Source organism: Polypterus senegalus, chromosome 10, assembly GCF_016835505.1.
Source record: "Polypterus senegalus isolate Bchr_013 chromosome 10, ASM1683550v1, whole genome shotgun sequence".
Classification (NCBI taxonomy): domain Eukaryota; kingdom Metazoa; phylum Chordata; class Cladistia; order Polypteriformes; family Polypteridae; genus Polypterus; species Polypterus senegalus.
The window spans coordinates 107,815,551-107,837,788 of NC_053163.1; the positions used below are offsets into that span (position 1 = coordinate 107,815,551).

The 22,238-nt window shown below is 41.2% G+C and overlaps 1 protein-coding gene across 4 annotated transcripts in view; it reads left to right on the top strand.

Moving 5' to 3' along the window:
- Positions 1-22,238, top strand: part of LOC120537396 (glutamate receptor 3) — a 389,304-nt gene that overhangs the window by 332,470 nt on the left and 34,596 nt on the right. For all 4 annotated transcript variants that reach the window (XM_039766306.1, XM_039766307.1, XM_039766305.1 and 1 more), the window contains exons 11-12: positions 2,907-3,280; positions 7,200-7,398. In XM_039766306.1, the coding sequence (XP_039622240.1) occupies positions 2,907-3,280; positions 7,200-7,398 (573 nt within the window). The remainder of the gene's footprint in view (positions 1-2,906; positions 3,281-7,199; positions 7,399-22,238) is intronic.

The following is a 22,238-nucleotide window of genomic DNA, read 5'->3' on the forward strand; positions in this document are numbered from 1 at the left end:
AATAAATCAAAAGCAAAGGTGGCAGTGACTTCAAACAATGAATTACTCTTGTTTCCTTATTGTGTTTTTTTCATTTTAGTTTCATTTTTATTTTTTTATATTAGTGTAACTTTTTGCACAACACTGGGAAAGAATGTACCACATTGTTTTTGTTTATTTTGTATTATTATTGTTTTATATAATTATTTACATGCATATTGTTAGAATTCTTGGTATTACCATCATCATTATCACTATAATTCCACTCCTTTCACTGTATGAGGACCGCACAGTCATCTTGCGTTTGTGCATTTTTGTTTCTGGAAATCTTATTCCTCCTATAACTGTTAACTCTTCATTTAGCCAGTCTGAGCTCTTGTGGTGTGTGTGTGTTAAGTGAGGCGACTCTGATGTGATCTGCCAGCTTGGGTCCGGGTGGTTACATCGGGCTCTGCAGGGATAGCGCCAGCTTTGTGCATACTTTTAATGGAAGGTGTAATAATTAGGATTATTATTATTATTATTATTATTTTTATTATTCAGTACTTTTTCCACTTTGTATTTTTATTATCCATCTCTATTTTTAGCATTATCACAATTATCAGTATTATACAGGTATTTCTTATTATACTAACATTGAGGAGTACAAATTTCTTACAGTTTTTCCCTACTATTTTTAACATACACATCTACTGTAATTACTATTATTTAATATGTATCTGTCATTTATGTCTTGGTTTTTTCTGCACTTTTGTATTTCATCATGATTAGCACTTTTACCATTAATGTGTTTACAGTCTTTTATAATGTATTACTGTTGTAAGATTATATTCTCAGACCATCGTAATCCAATTAAAGGTCATCTGTCCTAAAACTTTGAATAATAATTCTCTCAAAAATGATATTTTTATGTTACTTGACCCCATGTAGTTTTCAGTGCTGAACAAGAAAAAAAATTAATATCATGTTTTAAATGCAGAATGGAAAGAAAAGCATTTATGATATAATAGACAACCCAATTGTGACCAATGGTATACAGCAACAAAAAGTGTGAAAAACATCTATGGAAAAAAGAAAAAAGAAATCTAGTCATTTATCCAGTTATATGCTCAATATATGCAAAACAATTGCATTTTTTGGTAAAAATTTTTTTAAATAAATAATTCTGGGAAAATGACACATTATGAACAAGAAACATTCCCAAAATGCCACACCTCTGACTTGAAGATCCGCCCCTCCTCCTCATTAATTGGTCAAAAGTCCTGTCTTCAGTTGCCTTTCCAATCCCCACTTACATAGTTGTTCTTTCATAATTTGCATTTGTTTCCTGGTCTTTTCATTTTCTAGGTCATCATTTTTATTATTTTAATCAAGGATCAATTCAATTTTAATTTTGTCATTTTACAGTGCTTTTCTGTCATGCTCATCATAATTAAAATAATCATTAATAAAAGTATTGTGCAGTACATATTTATTATTAATGTTTTCCTTTTATAATACACTATTATATTCACAGATTGTTTCAGTTTTCAATTATAATGCATTATCCTTGTCATTATTATTATTAACAGGTTGTGGACGCTAGAGGCGCTGTTGCCCCGTTAAACCCACCAGGCAGACGTCCAAGACACACTTATAAAAAGCACCAAAAAGAATTTTAATGTTTTCTTCAATAAAGTGCACAAAGCACAGCACACTCCACAATTCACAATTCCAATAATCAATAATAAACACAATCCACCACTCCCAGCAGCTCCGTTGCACTCCCTCCCAACTCCGGCTTGGCTTGCTGGGTCTTGACCAGTCCTTTAAATAGTCCATGACCTGCAAGCGCTCCATCTCTTCTTTAAGGTCAATGCCACATCCTTATTTCTCAAATAGCCCGGAAGTACTGCAGGCTTCCGTCCTCGTGACTCTGAACTACTTCCGGCTTGTAGTAATAATATAAATCCCCAGGTTCTTTTTGAGCTCACCCTGGTGGCACCCACGGCCCCCAACAGGGCTGAAGGAAACGGACTCCATGTCCCAGGATGCCCTGAGGGAATCCGGGGAATGTTTGCTGTCCAGGGGAGCTGCCACCTAGCGTCTCGGGTGAGGCAGTACCCAGAAAAACCTGCCTTCCTCCATTCTTCTTGCTCTGGGATGTCACGGCCGGGTTGAACAGCCGGCCGTCTATCACAAGGTACAGAGTGAACATTTAGGATGCCCTGCTGTATTGTGTTATTTCATTGTCATCATCATCTCACTGGTGTGGCAAGTTTTCTACCAATTTCATAATTCTTTCATCTCTATTCACTAGCCTCAGGCCCAAGTCGCTGTTATGTCATTTGAGAGAAATGTTGTTCCACCTCTCTTTTGTCGTATTGGGAACAGAAGCCTGATTTGACTAATTAGACACTTTTGATTTTGTCTGAGAACACTAGCGTATGAATTTAGGGAATGACAGTGAACAACCTAGAGGGGGTAAAACAAATCTGAAATTAAACAGTACCCACAGCTGCCAGGAAATCAATTGTATCAGAGAAGTACGCTGATTTCCACATTGTGAGTGCAATTCTGCTGCTCCTTGAAATGTGAGTGAGCATAGAAACTTGCTATAAAGTGTGTCACTCTGGTGAGTTGCTTTTTCAGGGTTTCCTATTGATGTTTTTCTTCTCTTATAGGTTGTTTTGCAAATGATTTAAAACTTGTAAGCATTTTTAATGACAACTTCTAGAAATTAATATTATGATGTTTAGGCGATCAGCCTCACTTGTCAGTCCTATGCTATCATTCTCAAAGCTGATATCTATCACCTAAACCCGGTACTATTAAAAACTGGTAATGACTTGAAATATGAAACTGCTTGACTTGTAAAATGCTTTACTGTGCTGTTAAAAGAAATGATTTTAAAGTGTGAAACTAATGTGAGCATTCTCCCCTTTCAGAGAGCAGATATAGCCGTTGCACCTCTTACTATAACACTGGTGCGAGAGGAAGTGATTGACTTTTCTAAGCCTTTTATGAGCCTGGGGATCTCCATTATGATAAAGAAGCCACAAAAGTCCAAACCTGGAGTGTTCTCCTTTCTAGACCCCTTGGCATATGAGATTTGGATGTGTATAGTGTTTGCCTATATCGGAGTCAGTGTGGTCCTCTTCTTGGTCAGCCGCTTCAGTCCCTATGAGTGGCATTTGGATGACAGTGATGAAGCACGTGATCCCCAGACCCCGCCGGACCCTCCAAACGACTTTGGGATTTTTAATAGTCTCTGGTTTTCCCTGGGGGCTTTTATGCAGCAAGGATGCGATATTTCACCAAGGTTGGTTTCCATTACATCCATCACCTTTTTGCATTTTATGGTCATAAACTAATGCCATGGTGCATATATGTTATTGCTTCACCCCATTCTTGTATTTCTCCCATCCCATTCGAATGCAAGAGCTTCATCATTGAGTATTACGCTTTCAGCTATGCATTGCCTTCACTAATAACTTATATACACCATGCTGAGACTGTAAAATGCACAGGTTTATTTTTAGTTTGCTATATTCGGGCAACTCTTGGAGGGCTACCGTGTTTTTGCTGCATATCCCATTTTACGGTCATCTGCTTGGTGCATATAACCTACGTATGCGATGCTTTCACCAGGACCGGCAGTTGCATGCACGTTCAAGCAGGCATCAAACCTTTCATTTCAGTCACTCTCCATCCCATCCTGTTCTGAGAATCAGCTCATCTTTCAGCTCATTCTTTCATCCATCACTCCTCTGTTCATCCTGCTTCAGTCTCAATGTGCCTAATGAGAAAGGTTTTTGGCCTTTTTTGTTGCTTTTTGTTTTGGTTGGCAGTTATTTGGTTGCCTTATTTGACTTAGTCACCTCCTGTATTTATTTTAAAGATTAACGTCTGAATTTTAAAAACAGGTAAACTTGCTCACAGTTTGCTTCACAAGTGATTAATTAGTCGGAAAAAAGGCGTTTTGAAAGCAAACACAAAAGCATGCCCCTGTTCCTTTTCTTTGACATCATACTCCTATGTCACCTCATGCAGACCGGACCATCGCTTCTGGTGCATTCTGTTTATTGCCACCGACAGCATATTTGCCAGCACCTTTAATTTCACATTGTTCTGAATGTCTGTGGAGCCCAAAGATGAATGCGATCATAATGAAATGCTCAGCCACTCTCACGTTATCAGACCCAACCTATGCACGAACTGCTGCAAACCCTTTCTTGTAACTGTGCGACGGCTGAACTGTTTATTTTGAAATGGCTATTAGAATGCTTCTTCTTAATTTACTGCTGTAATTTTTATCAATCCCCACAAATTCAATCTCTCACAAGGCTGTGCGTTTTTATATTTATTAATATCAAACTGGCAGCTCAGGCATAAACTAGAAGATGGGTTCACTAAATCAGCAAAAAATTGAATTTAAAGGTCAATGACAAAACGATAGCTATATCTTCACAAATCCCCTAGGAAGTGGAAAAAAAAGTGAAATAAAGGCCCTGTTTTATTTCTTTATGTTTTTGGTCCTACCAAACGCTCTGTGAATTTCCTTCAGGAGATGCTTGTCTTGGCTGTCAGTACTAAAGGCCATGGCCACTTGAGCACTGAAGTCACAAAGGACACATTCGAGTGCATTCATAATGCGGCACATTTAGAACTCCTTCAAATCTCCTTCTTCAGCCGCCATTGCAGAATGTTCTCGTTATCGAAGCCGGAGGACGTTGTAAGTTATTCATTTAAAATATTTTTTCCTTTACTTCACTATTGGCATGTAGACTTATCTAACTCACCTGTTTTAAGTCAGTGGGTAACTGATGTTATATATCAGGGGTCCCCAACTCCGGTCCTAGAGGGCCCCAGTGGCTTCAGGTTTTCTTTCAACCCCTTTTTTTTTAAATTAGTGACCGTTTTTGTGGCTAATTAACTTGTTTTGAATTCATTTTAATTGACATGTTTTTTAAGATTTGTTCCCCTGAATTTCTTCATTGTTCCTCTGTATTGCTTCATTTGTTTCCTTAAATGGCACCCAAACAGAAGTTAAATGTGAGGTGAGTGAGCCAACAGAAGACCAACTAAATCAGGCCCTCAAACTGACAACCAATTGCTTAATTAGGCTCTAATTCTTGTTGTTAATTAAACCCCATCTTTCACCAACCATGGCTTGTTGCTGATCTCATTGTGCAATAGCAAACATTTCCAACATTGTTGATTTTCTCTTTTCTAAGAGCACTAGTGAAATGTTTTGGGGACCTGAGAAGATCAACATTCCTGTGACCTTCATCTTTCTTTATTTTCAGATATCGTATGATCAACACAGTTTGCTGGTCATGGTTTGGTTCATTATTGTTTGGGCGGTAATTAAAGAAAAAGAAACAATTAAGGGTTCTGAGTCCTCAAGAGCAAGTCAATGAAAATTAATTCAAAATAAGTTAATTTGCAGCAAAAACAGGTCACGAATTAAGAAAAGGGTCAGAATGAAAACCTGCAGCCACTGGGACCCTCCAGGACTGGAGTTGGGGACCCCTGTTAGATATTATCGAATTCTCATTTAGAGGATCTTCCAAACCTGGTAGGATCTAATCAACAACATTTTAGAATAAGCATTTAAATTGATGAAACAGATTCTCTTCCATTTTTTTATTCTATTTATTTACTTTTCCTACTATTAAAGTTTTATTCTGTTGGCCTAGCTCTCTTTCTCAGGGGTGAGGGTTGATTTGTTTCGAACCCAGTTTTGTAAAAGTTGACTTGCTTGTATGGAATGCTATTTCATTTTAATAAATTCGATAAAAAATGAAATCAATACATCGTTTTTTCCTGACCCATCTCGTGATCTTAAATCGTTGGTTGGTTCTCCTCATTTGAAAGACGCGTTAAACAGTAGTTCAGCAAGGTGGAGTCAATGATTTTAGCATTGGTAGGCCTTGTATTGACCGTTCTCGGGAGGTTTGTGTTCAAACTGCGTTTACTCCTGGAGATTTAGGCCACCATTCCTTTTAATCAGCACAAATGATTTTTGGCTTAAATGAGCTTTTATTGCTTGATGTTTCTTGATCCGCGTGGCACGACTTGCCATTGTGATAACCTTGAGATTTTGATCAAACACAAGCAGAACCCTCGGATAAGAGCAATCGTTTTCCTCTCTGTTACAACAAAATTCGAAGGAAAATGCAAGCAAATCTATCTGTCAGCAGCCACGGTTGGGCTGTGCTTATTTTTCGAGTATCTTTATCCTTTTTAAACAAGTCCCTACATACAATACATTCACAAGACTCTTCCTGTCCCAAGATCTTAAATAAAATTCAGATTCATTTATGTGAATGTTTCCGTTTGTGTGTGTGTGTGTCTGATTAATAAAGACACCTCCTCAGGAATGAGAAGGCAGATCAATCAAACCGTTGTCCGGCTCTGTTTCCATGCTTGTGCCTTGCTTGCCGTAAATCACTTACTGTCCACCACTCCTCACAGTTTCTTTCTTTTCATGATTGTTTTTTAAAGGCGCTGACATTTCTTTAGATAATTTTATTGCATGTCAGCCGCTGAGTGGTTGGTGGACAGATGTTTTTATAACGTCAGCAATTTCCCCCATGAACGAGATGCCTCACATTCTGCCGCCCTCCGGCGATTAATTTCTTTCTTTCTTTCATCCTTGTCTTTATTTTCTTTGCACTCAATCATCATTACTTTATCCTGTGTCGTCTGCTGCCTGTGATTCAAAACATCAGGTAGTGCAAGCTGAAAAAAATTCATTATTTTCATTTAACATTCAGACTTAAAGCAGCGCTTTCAGAATAAATCCCATCCCCAAAGCAGTTTACATTTATTTACCCAGAGCAGGAGTTCAGGCATGGGGACTGGAATTGGGATCTTGTGCTTTACAGTCCATACCCCTTTACCAGTGGGCCACACTGCCTGAAAATTACTTTCTAATCAACTCACTTGAATAATAAGAGGCCCTTGCATGCCCTTTAGTTCCATTAAAATGAATACAAGCTGAAATGTAGCCTAGAAGGACTTGATGCTACTGGAGGTTTCACTGAACAAGCAGATTAACTGTTAAGCATAACAAAGTAATGGGGGAAAAATAAAACAGCCCCCATACTTTTTATATAGAGGGTACAGAACGACACCAATTTGGTTAAACAGTGTGAAGTTACTGAGTGAGAGGAGCCTTGTTGTTTGACTGTGACTAACAAAAGCATCTGCTGTCATTTTCTCTTGGAGTCTAGATCCCTCTCCGGGCGGATTGTTGGAGGTGTCTGGTGGTTTTTCACTCTGATCATTATTTCATCCTATACTGCTAATCTTGCTGCCTTCCTCACTGTTGAGAGGATGGTTTCCCCCATCGAAAGTGCAGAAGATCTCGCAAAGCAAACCGAAATCGCCTATGGCACCTTGGACTCTGGCTCAACTAAAGAATTCTTTAGAGTAAGTATGTCTTGAATTTCATACAACAAGTGTGCCAAGCCCGAGAAAATGTAGTGGGGCTCTGCAGCCATCTTTGTAGCAGTGCCAGACTTCAAAATAGCTGGGGGCATGTGGGCCAAGGAGTGTCATAGTGGGAATAATAATCAAAACTGCAGAATTGCCAGTGCCACTGGTGCGACAACTGCAATAACAGGTTTAGCTTTTATGAGTGTTTGAATAGATGTTTCAGTGCTATTGCCATTCACATTAAAATGAACAAGTCGATAGATAGATAGATAGATAGATAGATAGATAGATAGATAGATAGATAGATAGATAGATAGATAGATAGATAGATAGATAGATAGATAGATAGATAGATAGATAGATAGATAGATAGATAGATAGATAGATAGATACTTTATTAATCCCAAGGGGAAATTCACATACTCCAGCAGCAGCATACTGATAAAAAACAATAAAAAACAATATTAAATTAAAAGTGATAAAAATGCAGGTAAAACAGACAATACCTTTGTATAATGTTAACGTTTACCCCGGGTTGAATTGAAGAGTCGCATAGTGTAGGGGAGGAACGATCTCCTCACTGTGTCAGTGGAGCAGGACGGTGACAGCAGTCTGTCGCTGAAGCTGCTCCTCTGTCTGGAGATGATCCTGTTCAGTGGATGCAGTGGATTCTCCATGACTGACAGGAGCCTGCTCAGTGCCCGTCGCTCTGCTACAGATGTCAAACTGTCCAGATCTGTGCCTACAATAGAGCCGGCCTTCCTCACCAGTTTGTCCAGGCGTGAGGTGTCCCTCTTCTTTATGCTGCCTGCCCAGCACACCACTGTGTAGAAGAGGGCATTTGCCACAACCGTCTTTTAGAACATCTGCAGCATTTTATTGCAGATGTTGAAGGACGCCAGTCTTGTAAGGAAGTATAGTCGGCTCTGTCCTATCTTGCACAGAGCATCAGTATTGGCAGTCCAGTCCAGTTTATCATCCAGCTGTACTCCCAGGTATTTATAGGTCTGTACCCTCTGCACACAGTCGCCTCTGATTATCACGGGGTCCATGATGGGCCAGGGCCTCCTAAAATCCACCACCAGCTCCTTGGTTTTGCTGGTGTTCAGGTGTAAGTAGTTTGAGTACCATAACAACTATATCTTTTTATGTTATAGTACTATAACATAAAAAAGACCAATTAGTGTAGCCTTTAAAGTTAGAACTATTCGCTTACACTTCACGTTACCATTGATACAATTACATGTTGGCTCAGTGGTTACCACTGCTGTCTCACAGAGTCTACAGTCCTGAGTGTGAATCCCACACCCGGTTGTTGTCAGTGTGGACTTTGCACATTCTCTCAATTTTCTCCTGGTACTCTGTTTTCATTCAGCCTCAAAAAGACATGAAAGTTAAGTTGAGTGGTGACTCAGAGTAACTTACACGTATATGTGTGGATTATGCCATTATAGCTCAGTGTGGTCTTCCGAACAAAAAACAACCTGAAAACTCCCAAGCAGTTTTACTATATTCATGATCTTGGAGAGACATCAGCTAATTCTTAAGAATTACCCAGGACAGAGGACGTGGAGCCATCTGTGCTTGCTGCCCCCCTGGCTTTCATAAGAAGACACTGGCGATACCATATCTTAGCTGCATCACTAGCATATAAGACCTATTAATGTTTGTCTTGAAAAAATACCTCCAGATAGACAATGTTTTTAGTGCCCTCCGTTGCTGAGGTATTTTACTTGAACGTTGTTGTGCTGCAGCATTTGCTTCATTTCGATGTTGTGTCTCTTCATCTACGTCATTAGCACAACGTTGTTGTTGCGCTGCGGCGTTTACTGCACACAGGTCTTTCATAGTGACAAGTGAGGTGCATGCAAGCGCTGAAACAATTTAAAAGTGCATACATTTGCCATCTAGTGGCTGTGGTTGAGCGTGAGCAGAGCAGACTGCTCCATACACACACACGTCTTTCATTTATATATGTGTCTAATGATGGCCTGGCATCCTGTCCAGGGCAGGTTTCTAGCTTGTGCTCAATGCTTCCTACGGCCCTGAATTAGATGAGCATGTTATAAAATAAATGGGAGGATTAATGCAATGATTATTATGAGAGATCAGTATCGGTATAGCAAGGAGTAAAACTACTAGCAACTGAGAATGGAGGAAGAACTACTTTGCGGCAAAAATTTGGATTTAAAGGCACACTGAGTTTACTGGCAGAATCTGCCAAATTCTCAGAATTATATGAAGTGGTCTAATCGATCGTCTGTGAGCTCAGATTTTAGCACGACAATCTTGCATCTTCAGGGTCTGATTTTAAACCCCAGTCATATTTGTGTGGCGCTTCCCATGTGTGATATTCTCCCTATATCTAAATGATTTCCCTGGGTGTTCAATCCAAAGACATGCATCACGTTAAAACAATAAAACTACATAGGCTTTATAGTACTGTGCATATCAGTGGAGTAACAAAAGATTGGTGCCTAGTCTTGCCAATATTAATGAGTGAATGGCCAGTATTAAGTGGCACAGTGGTCGACACCGGTTACCCATATATCCAATTATCTTCCCAGCCACGTCACTATCTCTGCACATTTTCACCACGTCTCCATCTCTCATCTAAATTAGCCCAGTATGAACAAGAGTGTGTCTCTTTGTTTGATTGTGCCCAGTGATGGACTGGTGTCCCTACCACCGCTGACTTATGACCTTATGCCTATTGCTCTTGGTATGTGCATCAACTTCCTACAATGATGTAAAGAAAAATGTGGCTTCATAAATAATAAAGAACTCTAATAATTGGTATTAGAGTGAGAAGAGTAACAGATGGATGCAGTTAAGGTTGGATCACCTCAAGGATCAGCATTGAGCCCACTTGTTGAACTCAATTTATGAATATTATTTCTGAGGGAATAGAAGATCCGGCCTGAAGGTGCACACTATTTGCAGATGACATGTTGTGGAAGGGAAACTGGACAAGTAGGGAAGAGCTAAGGAGGATAGAGGCCGTAAGATTAATAGGAAAAAAGACAGAATGCCTAAGATTTCAGGGACAAGAACAAGATGGAGATGTTAGCCTCTGGGTATATCTAGGCAGAAAAGTTGAAATAGGTCAGATCCAACACTAACAGAGAAGTAGATAATCTATAGAATACAATTATGTTGTGAAAGAGATGGCTGGTAGCCCAACCTGGTTGGGATGCGCAAGAAGTGGAAGGATGGGGGAAGGCAGCATCTGCTAAGAAGAAAAGTGACAGTTTTGGAGGACGAGAGACAAGTAAAATTGACCGAGGCTTTGCACCAGACAGCAGCAATGCCAAATACTCAAATAATGTAACATCGTGAGCAGAAACTGGCTTGATTCTACTCTTATAAAAATATATAACTGTAACACCACCCCAATGACCAGTAATATGTGTCTTTCCCAGGTAACAATATTGGGGTGGAACAGCCATATTTAATCCAAAATAGTCATTAGGTTGTTTCCAAGTTTCTATCAAACACAAAAAAATCAATATCATGCCCCACAAAAAAGTCTGCAATAAAAGCTTCTCTGCTATTTCGACAGCGGACGTTGAATAGGTCAGTTTTGCATACTGTATAGCTAGAGGATTCTGGCATTTGACGCATTAATGATGTAGACCACAATTTTTCAAAATTTACTGCAAGAGCCAGTCCAGTAATGATAGCAGAACAGCAGCATAAAGAGGCAGTCGAGTAATGATAGCAGCATAAATACAACAGCATCAAGATCAAGTCAATGTATTTCTTTGAATGATAACAGTCAAACTTCCAATGCAGTACCTGGGCCAGTGCAGAATTCTTAAATAGCTAACCAGAAGGAGCAATGTTGGCATTCAGTGTTCAGTACACTTAAAAGCATACAACTCCCAAAAAGAGAACCTTATATCCAGAATGCAACATAAAACCCACAGGAATTCAAGAAGCAGACAAGCAAGCAGGCAGCTCAAAGTGAGAACAGGCAACCAAGAGAGGTGCCACCCCAGAAAAATTCTCTCCCGTTACAGTGCCAAAACAAAATGATCAGGATAGAAAATTCACTGATTGACTATACTCCTCCAACAGGATTAATCAAACAATCTTAATGTTATATAGTACCTTCTCATGGTTAATACTTGCAGCACGCTACTGATCAGGCAAGTGCATGTAGCATTATGGACCCATGTCTTAGCCACTAGGCCATACTGCCTGCAGCTTCCATCAGGTTGTAGGATTTTGACTGCTCTTGCCTTTGTAATTTGGTCACTACCTGATACGTGATAATGCATTTCAGGAAGATCAAGCCAAACAACCAACATATGAAATATTAAAAAAGAACAGAGTTCCACACCGATGGGACAAACAAAAACTGTGATCAAAGGAAATCAGGAGCCAGCATTCGTTTTCCAAATGTCAGTCTTTCCAATACGTGGTCATGGATTGGAGAGCATCAGGTGCACAGCAGCAGCCAACCCTGGATGTGAAATCAGGTCAATAACTACCTCTCTGTGCCCCAGTAGTCTGAACTCCGACACACTAACTACATTCAGAACAGTTAGGTGGTTTGTGTCATATCCAATGGAGAGTCTCTTGGTTTGTTGCTGACTACTCCAGAATTGCACTAGAGGCAGAGCTGCCACAATTGGGTGATGTTAAAAATGGTGTCCTTCAGGGGTCACTATTGTTTTTAAGAAATATAATGATCTGGACAAGAATATAATCATTAAATTAGATGGAAGAGAAAATAATGTAAAATCAGCTAAATTGTTATAGAGGGACTTGGAAAGCCTACAGGCCTAGGCAGATATGTGGCAGATGAAATTCAGTGTAAGTAAATGTAAAGTATTACATGCAGGAAGTAAAAATGTTAAGTTTGAATGCATCATGGGTGATCTGAAGCTTGAAAGTGCACTTTATGAGAAGGACCAGGAAGTCATAATGGACTCATCACTATCCACCACTATCCGGACAGAGTACAGAAGTGATGAAGAAGTGTGCTAGCAGTGTGTGATGGTAACATATCACAGTGTGTGGAGAACAAACCAAGAGAGGTTATGCTTAAGTTAAAGAAAATCGTAATGAGGACTCACCTGGAGTACTGTATTCAGTTTTGGTCTCCATATTACAAAAACGATTTTCAGTTTCAGTTTTATCCTAAGCCTAACCCTTTTCAGTTTAAGCAAACAGAGATTTAGGTTAGACATGATTAAAGTAACTGCAATGAAGGAAGTGAACAGTCACATATCAACAAAAGAAAGAAAGGGGACAACTCCTTAGGTCTTTGCACCCAGGGGTATCGCAAAGCTTTAATCAGATGAGTGGCCGGCAAGGACCACATCACACAAAAAAGATGAAAGGCAACTTTTTGACCAAGATGGAGCAAACACTCGTGTGATATAAAAGGAAGCATGGCTTAATTAAGCAAATGGATAGGACAGAGGGGAATTGTTAATCCATTCAAAAGAGTTAATCAAGAGAGGCAAAGCGCCCTGAAGCTTATCAGCATAACTGACACTGATTAAAGTTCATACTGTAGGATAATCTGCATGTTGGGGGACATCATAGGAACTACGACGAGCTAACAGCAGCGTCTGTGAAGGTTAAGTCACTGCAGACAATCAGAAGAGCTCCACTTCGGAGTTCTGGGCAGGCGCTGGCATTTCTTCTCAAAGGAACAGAACAGCAAATAGGATCCAAAATATCTTGAAGCTGCAAAACACACCTGATATGGTGCTCAGAAATAGTTAAAGAGAGTATTTGAAGCAGATAAACACAGTATTGTGCGTTGAGAGAAGCAGGCAAAGGGCTGCCAGTTAGATAATTGAATGGTGGTCAGGGACTTGCACATTTCAAATATACTTCATAATGAGTGCCCTAGTTACATCCTCGCTCTTTAAATTGGAAACGGCATGCGTGAGCTGAGATTCCATGGGAATTTTAATTAAAACTGCATTTGGCTGGAAAAACCCTGATTAATAGGCCTATATTTTGATTCATTTCCTCATTGAAGACATTTTGCGTTTAATTAGATCCTTATGGTATAAAACCAAGGTAAAGACATACCAAATCCATGCCTCTTTGTCTCAAAACAATGCAACTGAATTGAACAACAGAAGCAGGAATCTGAGAGAACATCGATTAAATTAACAATTCACTTTGATAGATTTGTCAAGCACTGAATTGTTGTCTGTCTGCTTTTTCACTCATTTTCTTCTCAGAAAATGAAATTAGCGAGTCGAGGTGATAGAGTTGTTTGCATTTCAGTGTACTGCTTGTCTACTAGACAAGTTCTGCTCTACTACTGAGCGAATGTGTCCTCTAGGGTCATCCAAGAGTCACCTGCACATCTGGTCCTCCTGAATCTTCTTGATAAGCCCTTCTCATACCACTTTAGTAATTTGCAAGTCTAGCTGGATCATGAACTGGGAATGCCCATAAATTCCAAGGTCACAAAGCCTCCAAGTAAGAATATATAATACTCTTCTCTCTCTGAATGAGTTGGTGCTACGAATCACTAACAGCACATGCCATGTCAGTTAATGACTTGCAATCAGCTTTTCTAAGGTAAGCCCAGTCCCTAACAAAGCTCAGTTTCATTAACCTTGAGCATGGGAAAGGCACTATATAAATAAAATGTATTATTATTATCACTGTTATTATTATTATTATTATTATTATAACTAGGTTCAATAACAGATGGGAATATTGACAAGGTATGGATTTTCAGAACTTTTATGATAAAATGAAGATTCCATTTGCACCCCATTGTTTGAAGGTTTCTTAAATTTCAGATCTGTGTCCCCCCATTTTTTAAATTTTTAATTTCACCTGAATTTTTTTTGTAATGTTGATAATCCCTACAGCCACACAGGTCTCCGCTGGGTAAACTCCAGAACTTTACAGATAAACGGAAGGTCTAACTGGGCCCTGTTCCAATGAGCTTCAGTAAAATTCTGGTCTGTCTGGCTACTTTTTATGACCTCCATAACTGTAATGAGCCATGCTCTTTATAGCGGCCATAAACTTTATTGCTCACAGATTTGTGACATTTTTGATAAAATGAAGTTCCTCTTGGTTTCTGTAATATTTTTCATGACTCTTTAATAAAGTCCAAATGAACCGCGTCTATGTGACTTTTTGTGCTTTGGTAGCATCCCTCTTGGCCTGAGTTTTATTGGTAGACTTTAGGCCTGTTGGGGACATTGTTGCTGGTAACTTGTTAAAAGTAACAAATATTACAAAGTCAAATCCCTTTTTCATGTAACGAGTAACCTAACACAATAAAGTAAAATTACTTATAATGCTAAAAAAAATAGACAGGTATGCGCTACTTCATTACTAAGGAAGCTTATTCTCGCCACCCTAAAAACTTTCTCAGAAGTATTGTTATATTTTATCGATGTTGTTGCCTGCTGCTGTTGTGTATAACATCATGTATGCTCGTTCTGGTGGTAGCTGAGGAAGAGGTTGAAAAGATAGATAGATAGATAGATAGATAGATAGATAGATAGATAGATAGATAGATAGATAGATAGATAGATAGATAGATAGATAAAACTGAGAAATCACAATAAGTATTCACAGTCTTTGCTCAATATTTTGTCGATGCACCTTTGGCAGCAATTACAGCCTCAAGTCTTTTTGAATATGATGCCACAAGCTTGGCACACCTATCCTTGACCAGTTTCGCCCATTCCTCTTTGCAGCACCTCTCAAGCCCCATCAGGTTCGATGGGAAGCGCTGGTGCACAGCAATTTTAAGATCTCTCCAGAGATGTTCAATCGGATTCAAGTCTGGGCTCTGGCTGGGCCACTCAAGGACATTCACAGAGTTGTCCTGAAGCCACTCCTTTGATATCCTGGCTGTGTGCTTAGGGTCGTTGTCCTGCTGAAAGATGAACCGTTGCCCCAGTCTGAGGTCAAGAGCGCTCTGGAGCAGGTTTTTATCCAGGATGTCTCTGTACATTGCTGCAGTCATCTTTCCCTTTATCCTGACTAGTCTCCCAGTTCCTGCCGCTGAAAAACATCCCCACAGCATGATGCTGCCACCACCATGCTTCACTGTAGGGATGGTATTGGCCTGGTGATGAGTGGTGCCTGGTTTCCTCCAAATGTGACGCCTGGCATTCACACCAAAGAGTTCAATCTTTGTCTCATCAGACCAGAGAATTTTGTTTCTCATGGTCTGAGAGTCCTTCAGGTGCCTTTTGGCAAACTCCAGGCAGGCTGCCATGTGCCTTTTACTAAGGAGTGGCTTCCGTCTGGCCACTCTACCATACAGGCCTGATTGGTGGATTGCTGCAGAGATGGTTGTCCTTCTGGAAGGTTCTCCTCTCTCCACAGAGGACCTCTGGAGCTCTGACAGAGTGACCATCGGGTTCTTGGTCACCTCCCTGACTAAGGCCCTTCTCCCCCGATCGCTCAGTTTAGATGGCTGGCCAGCTCTAGGAAGAGTCCTGGTGGTTTCGAACTTCTTCCACTTACGGATGATGGAGGCCACTGTACTCATTGGGACCTTCAAAGCAGCAGAAATTTTTCTGTAACCTTCCCCAGATTTGTGCCTTGAGACAATCCTGTCTCGGAGGTCTTCAGACAATTCCTTTGACTTCATGCTTGGTTTGTGCTCCGACATGAACTGTCAACTGTGGGACCTTATATAGACAGGTGTGTGCCTTTGCAGATCATGTCCAATCAACTGAATTTACCACAGGTGGACTCCAATTAAGCTGCGGAAACATCTCAAGGATGATCAGGGAAACAGGATGCACCTGAGCTCAATTTTGAGCTTCATGGCAAAGGCTGTGAATACTTATGTACATGTGATTTCTCAATTTTTTTATTTTTAATAAATTTGCAAAAATCTCAAGTAAACTTTTTTCACGTTGTCATTATGGGGTGTTGTGTGTAGAATTCTGAAAAAAAATGTTTAATTTAATCCATTTTGGAATAAGGCTGTAACATAACAAAATGTGGAAAAAGTGATGCGCTGTGAATACTTTCCGGATGCACTGTAGATAGATAGATAGAAAAGGTGCATAGCGTGCAATCAAGTGTAAAGTATTTAACATTTAATCTTGTTTGTGCTATGGGGTAAATTTAATCTGCCCAGTTTAGTGGCACAGAGAGTGTAAGAGCCATTTGCTAGTTACTTAGTTATATTAAATGTTTGCCTATATATTATATTATATTATATTAGTGCATATGGGAGGTTCCCCACAAGTTGAATTGAATTGGTATATTCTAACTATTTTCTGTCACTCTGACCACAGATTAGTCTCAATTAGTGACCTGCCTTGCCGTACATAAGGCATGGAGGGCACGCGGTTTCAAACCGGGCCTTAATGTGCTCAGTTGTATGTACAGAGCCGTACGTTTAGAACGTACTGCATGTGAAGTAGAGCATAGAGAAATAACTCATCCTTAAGTATAGAAACAACTGAAGTTTAACAAGAAGAAACACTTTTCCTTTTTTTTGCCTTTTATTCTACCTGTGTAGTGTTTGGACATTTTGCTTGAGTTTTCACTAAACCTTTTTGGACTGAGAGATTTCTTTTGGCATGCGTCCAGCCCATACTTGATCCTGAAGCTACAGAGAGCTAGTGATTACTGCAGCAGCACTGGGTGTAAGGCAAGAAGCAAACATGGCGGACGGTAGGCCTTTTGTATACTATCGCACAGGCCAAGCAAAAAAAGAGTGTGCTGCGTGCAGTTCAGTAACAAAAATCTGTAAATAAAGTGTCAGTTTAGTTTTAATGCAGTTAGTTGCTATAGATATTTTGAAACAATGTGATCGGATGGCACAGCAGCCAGTGTTTATACAGCAAATCTTCAGGGGCTCACATTGGGGATGAACAAAGGGCATGGGTGTTGAATGACTAAATGTATTTATAAAACTCCAGAACATGATCAAAGCTGACTCTGGTTAGTTTCTATAGGGATTTAGGATTAAATAACACATGGTGGACCAGTCAAATGTGCAGTTTTTCATTCAAAAGAGGGAAAAGTAGCACAAAAGTAACACACTGTTTGTAATGCTTTACATTTTATAACAAGTAACTATTTTACACATTTTGTTCTCTAATTAATGAGTAATGTAATTAAGTTACTTTTAAAAGTAACGTTCCCTAACAATGGTTGGGCTACTTACCATGAGCTTGCAGTCATTTGCCACACCATCTCCTTTAAACTTTCAATTGTCTACAAGCCACCAGGCCTTGAAATTTGGATTTTTATTTTACTAAACTTCAGGTCAATGCTCATCTGTAAGAATTATAAACTGAACATCTCCTTAACATTGGATCCATGAAATTTCAATGTGCTTAAGATCCATCTTTCTACTGTTTTATGATCACTTAGTACAACTTTGGACTCTCCATTAAGTGCACTGAGGCCACTGCGATCAGGAATTCTGTGTGGAGCCAACCCGGACACAGACAGGCGGACATGTTGTTTCTCAACCACCACATGTTTATTTACAATTATTTACACGGTCACTCAGACCCAAATAATGGTCACTAAGACCAAGTTCAGTGCACAATACACCCCAATACTCTCAGTCCTGGCCACAATGCCTCTCTTCGGGCCGCCTCCACACCTCCTCTGTGCTTCGTCCTGCCTCCTCCCGACTCCAGCGCTGAATGAATGGAGATGGCCCGTTTTATACAGTCCCCGGATGAGCACCAGGTGTTCCCGGCATTCCTCCCTTGGCCACGCCCCTGCGAGGCGGAAGTGCCGGCTGTCCTCCCAGCAGCTCTCCGGGTGCCGTCCTAAATCTTCCCCACAGCACTTCCTGGTGTGGTGGAATTGCTGGGGTAACAGGTCCCCAAGGCATTGGGGTGCCTCCTGGCAGTGACCATGGGACCCTACAGGGTGGAGCTTCCATGCCCTGTACTCGTGGCCCCCAGATCAACCAGGAAGGCGGCCCCCACGTGATCCAGGGTGGGCTTTGACCCTCTTCCGGTCCCTCACGGCGTCCCGGCCAGGTTTTGCCCCTGGCACCCCTGACAGTGCCCCACAGCCCCGAAGTGGGTTCTACTCCAGGACAGCCGGGGTCCGGTCCCGCTCTCCAAGCAGGGACAAGGGCGGAGACGCGGCCTGAGCACCACCACTTGGTGCTCCCCTGCGCCTAGCACAGGTGGCACTCCCCCCTCTTACCGGCACCCCAGGGCCCCCTCGTTCGGCACCCCCTCCGAGGCCTCCGCGCCCCTTTGGTCGGAGTCACTCGCTCCCCTGCAGCCTCCTCCAGCCATGGTGGCACCCGCACACCAGCAGAGAGATCCTTCAGCAGACGGTCCGACATCTGAGGGCAGGTCCCCAACGAAGGGGGTCCTACTGCTCGCCCGGGGTCCGTCCCTGTAATAAAGAACACAGGGGCAGAACCGCTGCCAAGGCACCCTTCCTGTGCCACGCACTGGCAGCGTTCCCCCCTCCAATCGCCACCCCAGCACTTGCCTGTTCGGCACCTTCTCCGCGGCTTCCGTGTCCCTCTTGATGGTGGAACCGCCGGCACCGCCTGCACTCTCTCCGCCGGCACTTCTAGGTGTGGTGGAAGTGCTGCAGACCCTGTCTCCGGAGCTGTCCAGGCGCCACCCCGTCGGTGGCTCCAGTGCAAACCAGTGCAAAACCTCTTGTGTTCCGGGGGAGGCACTGCTGTTGACATGTCCTCTCCCCTGGTCCTCTTCTAAAAAGGGCATCCCAACCGGGCAAAGAATCCGGCTGTATTTCACTCTCTGTATCTTACGCCTGGATAAACTGGCGAGGAAGGCAGGATCTATTGTAGGCACAGAGCTGGACAGTTTAACATCTGTGGCGGAGTGATGGGCGCTGAGCAGGCTTCTGTCAATCATGGAGAATCCACTGCATCCACTGAACAGTGTCATCTCCAGACAGAGGAGCAGATCAGCGACAGACTGTGGAGATCGTTCCTCCCCACACTATGCGACTCTTCAATTCCACCCGGAGGGGTAAACGTTAACATTACACAAGATTATAGACTGTTATACCTGCCTCACACTCTCCACCTTTCATTTTTTAACTTGCACTGCTTTCTTTTTTTATTCCTCTTTAATTAATATTGTTTTTTATCAGTATGCTACTGCTGGAGTATGTGAATTTCCCCTTGGGGATTAATAAAGTATCTATCTATCTATCCATCTATCTATCGAGAGCCATTAAATTGAATCATTTGTGAGTATTCCTGTTAAGGTCATCTAAGAAAATGAATAACTTTAAAAAACACTTTTATCGCCTTATCAGTGGATGTTCTTTTGCACCGTAAACAAACCTCACGCTGTCCCAGTGTGGTGCTGAGGTGTCACCCAGTCCAGGCAGTCTCTGGTGTGGCGGGTGCGGTAACGTGCTATCAGCGCATACTCCTAACCTCCTCCTCTCTAACTCTCAAGAGAATTAAAACTAGAGGACGATGGAGCAGCTAGAGCATTCAAACCCAGCTAAGGATAGGACATGGTTAATGTCTTTGCAAGAAGGGATGCCTAATTAACAACGATAATTATGGTAGGCCTGAAACTGCCGTCAGCTCCCCCGAATTGGGAAATGCTAGGCGCATGTTTCTAGAGGCAGAATTGTTCCCTCTCTCTCTTTAGAAAAGAAACAACACAGGCGGATTCTATTTTGGTTGTAATTATTGGAAATGAAGCAAGCAAGATGAATAAATTTGAGGTTGGGGAGCATCTACAATCGAGCGATTATAGTATAATTTGATTTGAATTGCTTGTCGTGGTGTGTGGAAAGGACAGTCAAACAATAGACTGGAATTTTAAGCAACAAGGTTACAGACATAGGAAAATGTGCCAAAGGAAAGCAGAGCAAGAGTCTGCAGTGTTGCCAAAGAGCCGTGAGTAGCGTGTCCTGCACAAACCTGAAATAATGTGGTGGGCAATCGGTAGGACGTTTCAAATTTGTGCCGAGTGAAGGAATCAAGGCGCTGAAAAGCAACACAGGAGACGACAGATTTATTCAAACGGACTTTGTGCTTAATGAGCTCTTTCCCCTTGTGAGGGGTCACTTCAAATGAACGCTGAGGCCTGCAATTTTTTATTTTTTTTTTGCCTGCATTGCAAGCTGGTTTTGCTTCTGCTGCACAATATGTCTGGTCATTGAAAGGCTCCACCTTTGAAGGTATCAGAGAGGGTATCCTGAAAGAAAGGAAGATAAGTGTTAGCCAGCACAAGGATCAAGATGGATGGAGAAAAAAAAATACTAATTAAAATAAATGTAAATGTGGTGCTAAGCTTTGCAATAAAAAACAAAAATGCAAGGAAAGCTCAAGCACTTAACCCTTTAGGCCCTGGATTTTCTGTTTTTATGGGAAAAATTATTTTGTGAGATATTTTCCACCATTGGGGTGTCTAGGAAGCTGAAAAATGAAAAAACAAAAAAATGATAACTATTATTATACAATGACTGCCAAACACGTCAAACACTACTTGTTTCACTTTCGTGTTTTGCAGACTGTATGCCAGTCTGTCCATTCTGCTCTAATAGCAGCACGCCAGGGTTCCCATGGCTGCAAACGTACCTGTGCTTTACAAAAATGGCTGCATATATACAGTATGTACTAGTAATGGGATGTCAGGGCCGAAAGGGTTAATCCAGTGCAGCGTCACAAGTCCAAGGGCCTGGTGTAAGGAAAGGAGCCACCTCTGGACTGGAGAGCAGACCACTGCAGTCTTTACTTTTACTCAACAGGGCAATAAACCTAATGGTGTTTCATGGGTGGTTGAATCTGGAGTATCCAGAGAAAACTGACAAGGACACAGGGACTCACCTCGATTGGTCTCTGAAGATGCGAAGCAGCAATGACAACTGCTCTACTACCTGTACTTCAATCCCAAGAGTCCAAACCCCTCATTCCCTCATTAGCTTTAATTTTTGCAGAATGATGGTTGAAACCCAAACAGTGCTTAATTAAATCTGGCTAAAGAGCCTTATCTAAACATGCTTAATAACTGTTGGCTTCAGTGAGTCGAAACTGTGAAAGTGAGTCACCTTCCTATGAAATGTCAGCATTTTACAGTGAAATGACATCTTTGATATTCACTTGCTGACGGCTGGTGCACTTCTGCACTTTGATTTCACACCATAGTGTAAAGTTGTGGCTCAGTACGTATTTTATAGGATTTGCTTTATAGAAGGTAGTCTAGATGAGCATTTATTTGACCGACAGGACAAATTAATTTTTATTTGCCATCTGAGAAGAAGCACATCCTGAGAAATAGGACCAGCTGACTTACAAAACTCAAAACAGAAAAAAAAGACTTCACTCCTTAGTAATAACAGTTTAAAGACAGGAGTTTAAACATTTGTCTAATAAATTAAGTTTGCAAGAAAAAGTGACTCAGCTTCTCAACAATGTGATCCTCTGTGCAACATGAACATGTGCGTATACTGACTTGACACTCTTATCAATATGTACAGTGCAGTTATTTCCATTGTAACAGGACAGGGCACTCTTACTTCATTTCACCCATACCTGGAATAATTGCTGTGGAGCCACAAATCTCTATATTATAATAAAAAAATCTTGGGAGATGAGACTTTTTATCCTGCAACAAGATGTGATCTTTTGAAGAAAGACACTTTCACGTCCTGCGAATCGAGACTTTGTGCCAAGAGATTTAACCACGCCCGGGGCCGGAAATAAAAAAAAAAGTAGATGACAAAGTAGAACATCATAAAGAATTCAAAAACGTTGGCACGGTATACTTGCAGAGCAGGTTAGAGATAATGGAAGTAGGAAAATTTGAAAGTCTCAAAAAAATGATCGTAAAGATCGCATTATCGCAAACAAACGGAAATTATTACTCAGTGAAATAACAGAA